This window comes from Vicugna pacos, unplaced genomic scaffold, assembly GCF_048564905.1.
Source record: "Vicugna pacos unplaced genomic scaffold, VicPac4 scaffold_15, whole genome shotgun sequence".
Classification (NCBI taxonomy): domain Eukaryota; kingdom Metazoa; phylum Chordata; class Mammalia; order Artiodactyla; family Camelidae; genus Vicugna; species Vicugna pacos.
In genome coordinates, this window is record NW_027328736.1 from 2250428 (window position 1) to 2265000 (window position 14573).

At 47.1% G+C, this 14573-nt stretch overlaps 1 protein-coding gene across 1 annotated transcript in view; it reads left to right on the top strand.

The window, feature by feature from the left end:
- The first annotated feature begins 429 nt into the window (after positions 1–429).
- The window catches only part of LOC102546111 (Golgi apparatus membrane protein TVP23 homolog B), a 16457-nt gene continuing 2313 nt past the window's right edge, over positions 430–14573 (top strand). The window contains 7 exon segments of the mRNA XM_072957026.1: positions 430–577; positions 3718–3812; positions 4977–5028; positions 5030–5125; positions 8652–8741; positions 9908–10039; positions 14325–14453. Of these exon segments, the coding sequence (XP_072813127.1) occupies positions 566–577; positions 3718–3812; positions 4977–5028; positions 5030–5125; positions 8652–8741; positions 9908–10039; positions 14325–14453 (606 nt within the window). The 5' untranslated portion in view covers positions 430–565.

Genomic DNA, 14573 nt, shown 5'->3' on the forward strand with positions numbered 1-14573 from the left:
TTCGTAATAACTGTTTACCCCTTCGCAGGAGAGTATCTTTGTTTCTTCAATTGTTTCTAAAATTTAAGGTACAAAAGAAATACTGTAGGCAGTACACATTGTCGTAAAATATTCAAACAAAATGAAAACTATGGAACAGTCACAACCCTGCCCCCCATCTCCACCCTGAGGACGTCCACGCCGGGGAGGACACCTCGTAGGTAGTACCAACATCTCCACCTGAAAAACTAAGAAGCTTTGCCCCTAAAGCTGCACCAGTTTCCTTTCCCAGCTGGTTTTTTCTCTCCTGCTTGGACCGGCCCCCCGGCCCCGGCCCCGGCCCCGGCCCCGGCCCCGGCCCCGGCCCAAGTCGCCCCGCCCACGCTCTAGCCCCGCCCTCAATAGCCCCGCCCACACACGCTCCCCGCCCCCTCAGGCCCGGAAGCGGAAGTGGGGCTGGCGGAAGCTGGTATTCCGGCTCCTTCTGGCCTGTGGAGAGCTGTCCGCGTCTGTTGGGATCCCCGCCCGGCGGCTGCGCCTGTGGCGCTGACGTGGCTCCCGGAAGTGGCGCTGTCGCGAGGCCGCCATGTTGCAGCAGGTGAGGAGCTGTGGGCGCCGGGAGAGGGCGGCGGCGGCGGCGGCTGGGCCCGAGGAGGAGCGGGGTGAGCGGCGGGCGGGACGGCCGGCGCTGGTGTCCGGGGAGTGTGGCCTAGGCTGCGCTGAGGAGGGCCAGCGCGGGTGTGAGGTCCGCGGGGTCGCTCTGTGTGTCCCCACCGCTCGTGAGCCGGCGAGGGGCAGGCAGTCGCCGCCCTGGACGTGGGTTACGGGACCCGCCGGGCCTGGCGTCCAGGTTTATGCCGTCAAAGCAGGTGGTTAAGGGTCGGTCCCTTCCCATGCTCACATCTGTTCCTCAGAGTTAATTACAGCCCTCACGTCTACGACCCCAGACTAGTGAGAAGAAGAATCTCTTCCTATTTAAAAAAGCACTGTTTATCGTGCACTTTAACTTGGGTTATCATAGCTGTTTTTTCTGAGGGATTTCTGTGGCCCAGCCGCTGGCCCAGGCCCTGCGGAAGGGCTGTGTAAACAATGCAGTTTCCTGCCCGGGTTTGGAGTGTTAATGCTTGTCCAGGGATTGAGTGGGGAGATGAAATAAGTTACAGAGATAAAGATATTTCAGATAACAACAGCATAGACGGTGATGTGATAGCAAGTATCTGAGAATGGAACAGCCTAGCGATTTGCGGTCAGGAAGGACCACTCTGAGGAGGTGACGTGAGTGGAGAAAATACAGTGATGGTCTGAACCTGCAGGAGGCTGGAGAAAAACACAGCCATACTGACCGTTCCTTCTTAAGTTTGTGACCACGCACCTCAAGGGAGCCCGGGGGGTCTCCCGGCAGTCATTATGGCGTTTCCGTAGTCCCCTAGGCTACTCTCCAAGTCTTCTCCCTCAGACCGTCAGCATTTCTTATCTTCTCTCAGCTCAGAGCCTTGTGGCTTGTTTCCCAGAGAAAACGGAAGCTGTCGGAGAACTTTCACACCACCTGCCTGTACAGCTTTGCCCACAACCTACCGCAGGCGCTGCCTTTGCCTTACAGGTTGCCCTGTCTGTGCTCCAGCCTTAGGCTGGGCCCTCTGCTTGTGCACTGGTTTCCCTTTTACCTGCTCGGGACAGAAACTTTGGGATCTTCCTCGACTCCTTTCCTCTGAGCCCTCCGTCCACCCGTCAGCAGATCCTGTTGGTTCTGCCTCAGCATGTGTTCGGAATCGGGCTGCTTTTCACCACCTGCCCTGCATCCACCCTCGACCAGACCATTACTTCTTGGCTCCATCATTAGATTCACCCCCTGGCCAGCCTCCCAGCTGTGTGCCTTTGTCTTCCCCTCTTTCCCCTCTTTGCTCTCAGAGTCTTAATGCAGTAGCCAGAATTTTCCTTCTAACATGAGTCAGAATGTGTCAGTCCTATGCTCAGGACACCCTGGTGGTCCCCCCTCCCCTCACTCAGTTTTTCTGATGTTCTTAATAGCAGTACCTGGAACTTACACATCCACAGCCAGACACCTGATTTCGCCCCACAGTTGTGCTCACCACCTTTCCATCTATTGGATGCAACTCCAGGAGTGCAGAGCTAGTTGTCTTTTTTTCTTGTTTTTGGCTGTACCACTTAAACTAGTGCACATCGCGGGCACTCAGTATTTATTCAATAAATGAGACGAAGCCGGTCTTCCAAAGAGCAGGGTAAGAGAAAAGAGTGTTGCAGACAGAGTGCAGAAGGACCTGATAGGGCACAAGTGGGGCGTGTTTAAGGCACTGAAGAGAAGGCCAGCCTAGGGGCTTAGCTGTTGTATAGGTTTCCTATTGTAGCAAATTACCGTAAACCTAGTGGCTTAATACAAATTTATTATCTAAAAGTTCTGGTGGTCAGAAGCCCAAAATGAGTCTTAAGGGACTAAAATCATGGTGTAGGCTGAGCTGGAAGCTCTCAGGGAGAATCTGTCCTTGAGTTTATCCAGCTCCCAGAGGCTGCCTATCTTCCTTGGCTCACAGACACTCTCTCCTCTTCAAACCTGGCAGCATAACATCTTCAGTTTCTCTCTGACCTCAGCTTTCCTTGTGTCATCGTCTCTAACCCGACTCTCCTGTGTTCCGGACCACGGTGATTGCCTTATTGGTGCCACCTGGATAATCCAGGAGATTTCCCCAGCCCAATATCCTTAATTTAGTCACTTCTACAAAATTCTTCTTGCCAAGTAAATGTTCATATTCACAGGTTCTGGGGATTAGAACCTGGGCTTCTTTGGCAGGGGTGAGGAGGCCCTATTCAGCCTACCACAGTTAACAGAGAGGGAGTGGCCTGAGACAAGGAGTTAGAGCTGGGCAGGGGCCAGATGGTGATTTGTCATCATATGAAGTCTGTTTTCAGTCAAAGTGCTGTGGGTTTTAAGTGGGAGAATGATAATGATCTAATGGGAAAATGTCACCCTGGTTACTGGATGGCAAGGCCTCAGCATGTTCTTCTGTGGCATCATGTGGTGCATCCCAGCCTTGGCTGCACGTGAGCATTATATGGGGAGCTGAGTCAGGGTCATGAAAAAGTTCTCAAACTGATGGTGTGATGGTTGCACAATTCTGTGACTATACCAAAAATCATTGAATTATACACTTTAAATAAGTGAGTTGAATGCACCTGCTCTTTGGGAAAGACTTGAATATCCAGAAAAGCGGAAATAGAGGGAAAAGTGACAGAACAAGCCTCTGAGGAGGTGGGTAAAGAGGGGATTCCAAGCACCAGTAGCTGGCTTAGCCTTGGATAAAAGGACACAGATTTGTGAGCAGGGGTCGGAAAAAGGATGCAGTTAGATGATTTTGTGAAAGAACCCAGAGCCTTTGAATTTATCCCGACAGCCTCAGCTTTCTCTGCCCTGGGAGAGCGCTACTGAGAGTGGTGGGGTGAGTTTGTAGAGCATCAGCCGCTGATGATGGTTCCTACACGAACTGGCAACATCTTGTGAGGGATGGAGGCGGCAGGTGCCTGGACTGCTGTGGAGGGTTTGGCCAGGTGGTTGGGGTCGGGATAGGGGAACTGCCTTGGGCCCTTTCCAGCCTTCCAGGTGGCCATGGCCATGGCCATGTCTTAACTGTTGTCTTCCATTTTGACTAGCGTGCCGCCTTGTGTGTAGTAGGCCTGCAAGGACTGAACTTAATTTTGCTTCATGGCTGTTTACTTCCCTGTTAGGACAGTAACGATGACACTGAAGATGTTGCATTGTTTGATGCGGAAGAGGAGACAACTAACAGACCGAAAAAATCCAAAATCAGATATGAGGCTAAGTTACAAGAGTTGTGTTGTCTCGGGCTGTTCTGCCTGTTGACTGGTGCCAGCAGCGGGTTCCCTTCCAGGCAGAGTGGTTGTGACGTGCTGGCGAATGTTGTGTATTACAGTTTGATCTTAAAGATGACATTTCACTTTCTCTCTGGGAATAACTGGTATAGAGAATTTTACTCAGTACTGAGTTTTCAAGTTTGCAAATACAGTTATTTGAACACCAGTGGTTTTGATTCTGGCTGTTGTTTACCAAGAACGCACCATTTCTTTACGAGTTTCTGTAGATACATTACCTTCTGATTTATTGTACATATTTCAGAATTGCATCTTTTGTATCAACTAATATGAAAACATCATGCCAAACATACTTCTCTTCCAAACTTTGTTCTCTCTAAAGAAATTCACTTAATGAAATCAAATTCTGCCAGAACCTTGGAAGCATTATGCTAGGTGAGAGATGCCAGTCACAAAAGACCATGTATTATGTGATGTCACTTATGTGAAATGTCCAGGATAGATAAATCTACAGAGACAAAAAGTACATTGGTGGGTGCCCAGGGCTGGAGGTTGGTGGGATTGGGGTACATGGGGAGTGACTGCTCATGGGTTTAGGGTTTCTTTTTAGGGTCATGAAAAAGTTCTAAAACTGATGGTGTGATGGTTGCATAATTCTGCGACTGTACCAAAATCACTGAATTATACACTTTAAATAGTTGAGTTGTATGGCACGTGGATTACATCTCTATGAAGTTGTTAATAAAACAACCTGATGGTTATTTTGTCTTAGTGCCTGAAGTGATTTCTGAGGGCCTGGAAATTCTTCGGGCATGATTTTTAGACAGGTAAAAATAAGTCTATCCTAAGAGTATAATTTCCTTATTTCTCCAAGCTTGGTAAAGATTCTTGTTATGCATTTTGGGAAGATTTATAATCAATGAGGTATTAAAGTCGTGTTTACATAGTGTGTTTTCTGTGACAACAGAAACACAGGGTCTAGTCAAATAATGGGACTTAATGAGAAAAGAGACAGGCGGTTTGCTTCTTCCTCAAGTCATCTTTTATTTTGACAAGACTGCATGGTTCTGTTACAGCTGAAACATTGTCATATACATCTGCAGTACCTGTCGTAAAATGTAATTGCATTTCTTTTGTTATGTTTTGGTTTTCAGACACCCAGTGGCATCATTTTTCCATTTATTCTTTCGAGTCAGTGCAATTATAGTCTGTCTATCTTCTCTGTGAATTGTTCAGCAGCAGCTTTATTGCCTGTATGGTGACAATTATCTTGTTGTTGTCATGTGACTTTTGGGCAGTCAAGGTAGGTTTGTTTTTATTTTTAAAATCCTATTTAATATGATGAGATTGAATGACATAAACAATAAAAAAAAGACACTGAGCATTTTGTATTGATGTTAAATTTATCTTTTTGTTACTTAAGGCCTCATCTGTGTCAAAATGCTGGTTAGATCAGATCATATAGAGGTTATTGCACTACTGACTTGTGTGCTTTACGTTAGCCTACATCAGCTCTGAAGTTAAACATATAAATAAAATGTGACTGGCAGCTGCAGACCCTGCGTACTGCTTCTAGTCCACATCACTGGTTTTGCTTCAGGGTCACCGTCAGCTGTGCCGGGTCTGGTTTCTGGATGGGACCTCAGGAGAGTTTGTCCACAGATCCTCAAGTGTCCACCACTGCAGAGGCTCCTGTGTGAGCTCTAGGGCAGTGTTCCTCACCCAGGGCCATGTTGCCCCCCAGGCGGTGCTTGTCAATGCCTGAAGATGTTGGTCACGGCTGGGGTGGGGAGCACACTGCAGGCCTCAGAGGGGCTCAGGCCAGGGATGCCGCCGAACACCTTCAGGTGCGCAGACGCGACAGCCACCTGCATCCGTTATCTGGCCCACAGTGCTGGTAGTGCTGTGGTTGAGAACCCCTGCTGTAGGGCTGGAAAGGCATGTAAGAAGTGGTTTCAGACTCGAAGGCAGTGGTGGGTAGAGGGAGGAAGGGAGGGATGGATAGGGGTGTGAGTGGGGGGGCATGTGATACAGTGATTATGGCAAAACACTAAGTGCAGACCCTAGGTGGTAGGTATATGGGTATTCACTTGTAAAACTTGGCTTTTCTGTGTGTTTGGAAATTTTCATAGTAAAAAATGGTGGGGGGGGAATCAAAGGCAAAAAAAAAAAAGACAACACCTGGTTTTGGAATATCAGAGACATGATTATTGATTCAAAAACCCGGTAAAATGTTACCAGTCTATTCACGGCCACCAAGCCAGCCGTTTTTAGGTCTGTTGATTCTGACAGATATCAGAAGTGGTTGGCTTGGGGGCTAGTTTACATGAGCCACCAAATGCTGAGAATAAAGATTACGAAGACCTGTTTCTTGTAGGCTTTTCTTTCATACAGTCTTTGGCCTGTATTCCTTTGAATTTCTTCTGTTGCTTTATGCTGTAAAGTGTTTGCTGTAGCCCGGTCACAATTTTGAGAAATGTTTCTTTTTGTTGTTCCTTCCTGTAATTTGTGCTTAGCCAAATAGAACATGGCCTTCAGTTGATTCTTCCTGCTAATTTCTAAACTGTTGTAATTAAATCCTTGTAGGTTTAGGGTTTTAAAAAATGTGGCCAGAAAGCATATTTTCTGATAACCCGTAAAGAAATATAAACAAGAAGAGCTTAAAAAAGTCACCCTTTTATCTGTGGCACAATTACTTGTAGAAGTGCAAACAGTTGAGATGAAATTAAGAGGTCAAGAGTGGGGACGGTATTAAATGGACTTGGGAAGGGGTATGTGGGCTTCTGAATCTAGTTAAAACACAGATGTGTCATAAGTAAATCTCAGTGCAGTTGTCAAAAGAGGAGAGATAATTGTTTTAAAAATAAAAGAGAAATTAAAAGATACAAAATTATTTAAAAAAAAAAGAACTTTAATGTTATGACCTATATGGGGCTTTTGTTTTGTTCTCTACTCTGGCAAGTAGAGTAAAAAAGGTTAAGTAAAGTTTTAAAAATTTTATTGGTAACTATTAGTAAAATTTAAAACAAGGCTGTGTGTCTTCCACAACACTGGAGAAGGTAGGAGCAACTGAAACGTACCTCATGCAGCAAGAGACGGGAAAACGGCAAGCGTCAAGGAAGCTGAAATGTCATAGGCCATGTGCAGGGTGAGGGGAGCAGTGGCCCATTAGCTATAACAATAAATGTAATTTGATTAAACTCTCTTTTTAAAGATAAGAGTTCTAACATTGAGTCAGAAGTCAAAAGTCCAGCCAAAAAGATCTAACTAAAACTGTGACATTTAAAAAGCCAAACACTTGGAGAAGATGGAGGAACACTGTTGTGGTGGAAGTCTTAAGAGACGACTGTCCTCAGCACATCGAAGCGACAAAAAATGGTTAAGTTCTGAAGAATCTGAGTGAAATAGCCAAGTCACTTTCATGGCAGTTTTTGAAACCTTGTGTGTAGAGTTGTGATACTTTCTTGTTCAGCTCCTGTGGGGCACTTATAAAAGCTGATTAAATACCACTGTGAAGAAACTGCAAATAAACTGTCTGAAGCAGCTGCGTGTTCTAACCCAGTGCAGCAGAACTGGAAACCAATGAAAAGTGGTTGTCACAACTGCCTGCTAAATATCTTGTCTCAAAGAGGAAACAAAAACTGAATATAGATTATTTACAGCTTAATGATAATGATCATCTACTTTCAAACTTTTGAAGTGTGTCTAAAGCTGAATTCAGAGGAAAAGCAATAGGCCAAAGGCTTTTATTAGAGGTACAGAAATTTTAAAAACAAAAGTAGTAAGCTTGAGAGAAATTAGGAAAATAAGCAATAGTAAAAGCAGAAAGTAAATAATTGGAAAATGGGAGAACGGAGGAGTTTGAAAATAAAGAGCTGTCATTTGAAAATGCCTCTGAGATAGGCCCTGACTGCTCTCAGTCTTGGCCTGCTCTTCTCTTTTACTTAGCCTTCAAATGTTAACGTTTCCACAAAGTCAGGTTTGGTCTTTAAGTTTCCTCCTCTTCTTCTCCTGTATTCCTTTCATTACATCAGGAAAGCTCTCGAAGTAATTTGTTTCGTCAGTGAGAGAGAGCTTGGTGCATTTCCATTGCTGAATGAAGGCCAGTGCCTGTAACCACATACCATAGACTGGGTGGCCCACACACAGTAGGAGTTTATTTTCCGAGTGCTGGAGGCTGGAAATCCAGGATCAGAGTGCCCGCGTGCTCGGCTTCTGGTGAGGGACCTCCTCTGGGTCCAGACTGCTGATCTCCCCTTCCTTCCTCACCCCGCTGAGAGCAGAGAGGCGGAAAGTCTAGTGAGGGCACTAGTCCCATCAGCAGAGGCTCCACCCTCATGAGCTCATCTAGTCCCGGTCACCTCCCAGAGGGCCACCTCCTGACACCATCACCTGGTGAGGGGGTGGGGGCAGAGTTTTGACATGTGAATTTGGGGGACACAAACACTGAGTTTGTATCAACTGTTTTTAGAGATACATAGTTATAAAATATATGTCGCTATGGTGAGGACATAGAGGAAAAAGTAGGTCCCAGAAGAACAAGGGGTTTGGGAACACATTAGGGAACCGGAGAAAGGATGAGTTCATGAGGGAACAGAGGGCGATGTTCATGGACCTGCTTACCCATCACCTCCACCCCTGCCGGGTCTGCCATTGCATTTGATTTAAATCTTTTGTCCAGGCCTGTTGTGTAGTGGTTGTTAACTGAGTATTATGGAGGTAAAGCTGATGATTTCTTTATTTGTGAAATGTTACACTAAGATAGGATATTATGGTAGCTCTTTAAATAACGTTTTTAAAATGTGTGTGTATATGTTAATCTTTACCAGAATGTCACAGGTAGACTAATGGTTGGCCTGTGCTGGTGAAATCACATTGATGAAGATGGAAAAAGCCATTGGGTGTTTGAGTCCAGGAAGGTAAACTGCCTCTGTTTTTCTCTTTGAGTGTCATTTAATAAATTATGTATAGATTTCATTCGAATATTTAAGGGTGAGTTACTGAAATACTTCAGATGTAATCTACACACGAAGAGCTGTGCCAAGTCACTGGGCAGGGCAGCACTAAACCAGAGGGCCTTCTGAAACTTTCTGTCTCGTTCAGACTGGAAACAAGCCATGTGCAGGAAAGAACCCTCTGAGAGGCTTTTGGCTCACAGTTTGTGCTAAGATGCCCCCAGGGGCTGCTGAGAAAGGCGCTCTTTCCATGAGCCGCCTCAGCCTGGTATTGCCTTCCCTGGTGTAACTGCTTTCGGGAGCTCGTCTGCCCTTGCCCCCGTGGTCCTCCTCCATTTGTGGGCAGGAGAAGGAGAAGGTTTGCAACTGGAGAGAAGATCTGAGCTGAGCAGAGCAGTCTGTTCTTCAGGCGGTTCCCTCAGAAGTCCCAGGGGACCGCAGTCTGTTTTGGGCTAGCCTGTTTATCAGCAGTGGAGATCAGTTGGGAGGCAGAGGACAGAATTCTTGGAGACGGCACCAGCTAAATTGCTTGCCTTCTGCTTGGAAGGGCCTTGACAAGGACTTCTCTGAAAGCAGTGTTGTGCTCAGTGAGTCAGTAGTCCTGATAAAATCTACCTTGGAAACGATTCACGGCCCTTTTAAATTCCTGGGTATTGCTGAAACATTGTGGTCGTGTCCAGAATCCCTCGATTCCATTTCCTCTTCTGGACCCTGACTTGACCTTTTAGTCTCCAGGATGACTGTAGCCTTGATTTCCTGGATCCTTACCAAAGAAGGTATCCTTCTGAGCTTCCTTCTGAATGAACAGTAGAAGTGCGAGGAGGAATGACTAGAAGCCTGTCCGAGCTGACCCTGATTGTCTTGGGTGATGAGAAACTGTCCATTTTGCCCTGAAAATGGAACGTTCTTGAGTTAGAGCGAAGTATATTAAGACCAGTTCCAAAGGTTACAGTCGTGGTAGGTCTGCTGTTTTGTTTGAGGTGGGTTGGGGGCAGGGGTTCTGACTTAGGACTTGGGTTGTCTGTTACTTTGTTTGAATCTGAGGGTAAGGTGTTTTTCATTAAAAATGTTAAACTCTTTGCTGATGAATATCACAAGACATTGGTTATTAAATTCATGTTCTTTTGTAGGCCTCCTCTCAAGAGAGTAAAACTGTTTCAGAGGCTGAGTCAAGAATCTTCTGGTTGGGACTCATTGCCTGTCCAGTGCTGTGGGTGGTATTTGCCTTCAGTGCCCTCTTCTCCTTCAGAGTGAAGTGGCTGGTGAGTGTCAGTGTGGAGTGGTCAGTAATTCTCACAGGTGGCTGATGGCGTGGTTGGTAGTCAGCACCTGCCCATCTGTGTTGACATCAGGGACCCATCTTGAATAGGCAGCTTCATTGTGTATCTCCCAAGTTCGGTTTCCCATCTCTGCTTTTCTCCAAGTGCCCGGAGCAGCGTTCTGTGCAAGACTCCATTTCACCAGCTCTCCTGGTGCCTAGCGGAGTTTTGATTTAGCCCGTCTTGTTCAGTGATTCCTACATTCATCACCTGATCTTGTCGGATGGGGATGTTGCGTGTCCTCCAGACGTTTGGCTTAGCTTGGAACTAACAGTGGTCTTTTCTGAGGATAGCGGTTGGTAACCTGTTCAGTTGTCCATTACAGCAGCTGTTTTATGAGCGCTCACAACCTCTCTGGTTCAGGAGCCTGCAAAGGGCTTGTCTGGAAGGTTCTGACTTGGGATCTCTCGTAGTTGTGGTCAGACAGCGATGGCATGATGGGGCTGGTGAGGCATCTAGTCTTTGAGGTCCCATGGCCTCCCACGTGGTCTTCCCACATGGCTTGCTGGGACCTTCTCATGGCCCGGTGGCCTCACGGCAGTGAGACTGCTTGCTTGGAAGGCCCCGGCTCCCGCTGGGAGTGTTTCAGCTCAGAAGCTGAATTACCTTTTACACTTGCGCTAGTTTTCTAGGACTGCCACAGCTGAGTGTCACAGGCTGGTGGCTTCAGCAGCAGAAGCTAATTTCCCCCCAACTCTGGAGGCCTCTCTCTGCGGCTTGTAGATGGCTTCACACGGTCCTCCTGCTACCTGTCTGTCCTGACCTCCTCTGCCTGTAAGGACACCGGTCACACTGGATTAGGGTCCACCCCAGCCATCTCATTTTACCTTAATTACCTCTTTAAAGACCCTGACTCCAAATACAGTCACATTCTGGGGTACTGGGGGATATATAGAGAGATACACGTATAAATAAATAAATTAGGGGAGGACAGAGTCAGCCTGTAACAGACATCTAGCCTCAGAAGTCACATCACTTTTCTGTTTTGCACATTCAAGGGAATGGAAAATATGCTCCCCAGCCTGAGTGGGTAGGAAGGTTCCAGAAGAGCGTGTGGAGCAGGAGATACAGCTGTTGCCATCTTTGGAAAGTATAATGTGTCACTTGACCCGACTATGTGTCTTGTTCTTTTAATAGCTGAGTTTATCTGACTTAATGCTTATAGATACCAGGTATATTTTGGCCTTAATTGTGTTTTTTCCTTATTTGTAATATTGTCTGTTTTGCTGTATAGCTTCTCTCTTCGTTTGTGAGTGTGCCTATGTATGTAGTTTCCCTTTTGAGATTGGAAGCTTTATTGTCTATTTTTAGTTTTTCTAGCAGTTACCTTTCTCACGTGCCCTCGGTCACGAGTGGGACACGTGTTTAGTGTCTGTTGATCTGCTGCAAAGGATGTAGAGTTCCCACCCCTGTGCCTCCCCCGCCTTGTCCTCCCTGCTTCCAGCCCTGGGTTCTTGGTGGTGGTGGTCTTATTTTAGTTATTTTAAGTAATACGTTTAATCCTGTTTATTGACTCAGAGACTCTGTTTAGGAGGGGAAACGTTTCCTTTTGAAGTGGTATTTGTTGCTGGTTGTTCAGTCTTTGGTCTGTTTTTAACCATACTGGCTCAGTGGTCTTGTTGCAGCTTCTCCTTTTACCTCTTGGTTGGCTGGATTTCATCAGTGGGGATTTTTTTTCCCAAAAAACCTGTGGGTGTTATTTCTTTTGGTTCTGTCATGTTCAAGAATCTGAGCCGTTGACTTTATTCTTGAATTCACTTTTTCCTTTCTTTCTGAATAAGTTTTTTATATTTGGGTAAGTTTTTTATTCTTTCTTCATTCTTGAAAAAATTCTTTATTCTTGAATAAAGAACTATTCTTGGCTCAGTTAATATTCTTGGGCCACAGCTGCTTCCTCTCAGCATTCAGAAGACGTTGCTTCATCATTTTCTTATATTGAATATTGCAGAGAAATCTGAGGCCAGGCTTATGAACCCCCATGTAACTGAGTGAGGCATTTTTCTCCTTGGACAAAGAATTTCTGATGTCATTCTAGAAATTATAAAATAGCATATGTAACCAGGTTGTCCTCATGTTTGTCTTTCCATAGTGCTTTTTCCGGATACTGTGCCCACTAATGACAGGCACAGATTCTGCTCTGAATTGGGAAAATTATCTTCTGTTAAGTCTTTACATTTATTTGCATTCTGTTTCTTTTGTTGTCTTTAATTCTGAGGTACCAGTTACCTCTGTGTTGGGTCCTTTTTATCTGTTCTCACCCACTATCTTAATTGCTTTTATCTCTCATCTCTTTCTGTTCTGTTTATTCCCTCAGCAAATCTTTTTAGGAGTCTGCCCCTTGCCAGAGCTGTCCTGGCTGCTGTGGACAGGACTAGGGGCTCGAGAAACAAGGTAACAGCTCTGAGAGCCCCGAGTCCTGGTGGAGCAGGGTGTGGGCAGGCAGACAGGGAGGGAGCGGCTGGGAGGAAGGTGACACGGTGACAGAGTGGAGTGGGCAGTGGGGCGGGGTGCTGCTTTAGGCTGGGGGTCAGCAGGGGCTTTTCTGCGCTTCCTTAGCTCTGCCAGCACCATTTTTAGCTCCTGGTGCCTTGTCTCACCTTCACTGTCTCTGAATTCTTACCTTTAGTTCTCCCGCAGGGAGAAGTCTTCCCGGGGTGCTCTGACTTAGGAGGACTGGGTTTCTTCCACAGCAGCCTTCGCCTGCCTTTGGCGGGCTGTGTCCCTTTCTGCTTTGGTTGTGGGTTTGTGTAGCTGCCTTTCCCTCGTCTCTCCGTCTCACGTGGGCTCGCAGGGGCAGCTCCGCCCAGACCGTTCATGTGCTGCTTTCATGGGGGTGAACTCCCCTCGACGGCCTTCCCTGTCGTCTGAGACCCCTGGGCTCGGCATGCGTGGCAGGTGGGTGGCCTGGGGTGCAGGTGTGGGGAGGGGACGTGGCCACCTTGGCTGGCCCGGCGCGGGGTTTGCCTTCTCGCGCGCAGACTGGAGGTCTTGTGTCCCGGTCACTCTGTTCTGGTTGCCACGCCTCCTGCTTCAGACCATCCAGGAGGCCCTGGAGCCTTCGCCTCCGGCTGGGGGTCGGCCCGGGCTTTCTCTTGTGCTGTTTCCACTTCCTAAAGCGGAGCAGGGACGGGCGTGTGAAAGGTGGGTTTAACGCTCTGGGCTGGGAAGGGGGTGCCCCCAGCTTCCCTGCCTCTGTTCTCTGAGGAGGCGGGCTTGACGGCTGTCAGTCCTCCTGCCTGTCGGAGCAGCTGTTTGCTCTAGAACAGGGCTGGGCAGACTGGCCTCAGGCCAGGTCTGGCCCAACACCCGAGTTTTTGTGAATTTGTACTGGAACCCAGCCTTGTCTGTTTGTTTACGCAGTGCCGGTGGCCGCTTTGGGACCAGAAGGACAGAGTGGAGTATTTACAACAGAGACCACATGGCCTGCAAAGCCTAAAATGTTTACTATCTGGCCCTTTCCAGAAAGACTTTGTCAACCCTTGTTCCAGAATACTTAACCATGGGGTCTCCTCGTGTTGTTCTCATTAGCTTTTCTTTCATAGTATTTAAATAGTAGCCTTGAGTTTCTTATTCTCAATCCTTAATGGTCTTCGTGGGGCCACCTATAGGATCATGGCCACGGGGAGGAAACAGCTCTGCCCAAGTGCATCTCCCCCTGCTGCTCCCTCCCCCTTCTCCCCCTCCCTCCCGAGTCACGGAAGGCAAGCACCTGTTGGTTGCTGCCTTGAGGCACTGGTTGGCTTTCTCAGAAGCCAGTCGTCACACACACACGTTAGCAGAGTGCAGAATTTACTTTTGCCTGCTCTCAGTGTGTTGAACTTGATCTGTCTTGACCATTCTTTTGGAGTTCTTTTTTTTTCCCCCCATTCTTTTGGATTTCTTAAGGGAATAATTAACATTTGAGCCCCTTCTGAGTCTCATTTACTTTTTTTATATCTTTACTCACAGATCCATGGACAATATTAGAATGAGAATGGCCCCCCCACTGCACCCCTGGGGCTGCTGGGGGCTGGCACATAGCATCCGTGTTAGCGGACACTTGTTGGGTGGTGCTGAGCATGTATTGGGTGGGTCTGTTCTGGGAGGGAGGGGGTCTCAACAGCCACAAACCCCACTTCACAAGGCTGCCTTCCCATTCTCTTTCCCACCTCAGCCTGCCGTGTCTCCCTTGTGGCGGAGGGGACAGTCAGTCTGTTGGGCCGTAACTGCTGGTTGTTCCCTTCTCCAGGCAGTGGTCATCATGGGTGTGGTGCTGCAAGGTGCCAACCTGTATGGCTACGTCAGATGCAAAGTGGGCAGCAGAAAGAATTTAACCAGCATGGCTACATCGTACCTTGGAAAGCAGTTTTTAAGACAAGTAAGTGTTTTCTGGACGTGAGGGTTATTTTGCTGTGGTTAGTGACTAATGCAGTGATGATTTCTAACTCTTATATAGAGTTTAATTTTTGTGAATTACTTAAAAAAGGTTTTTAAAGGG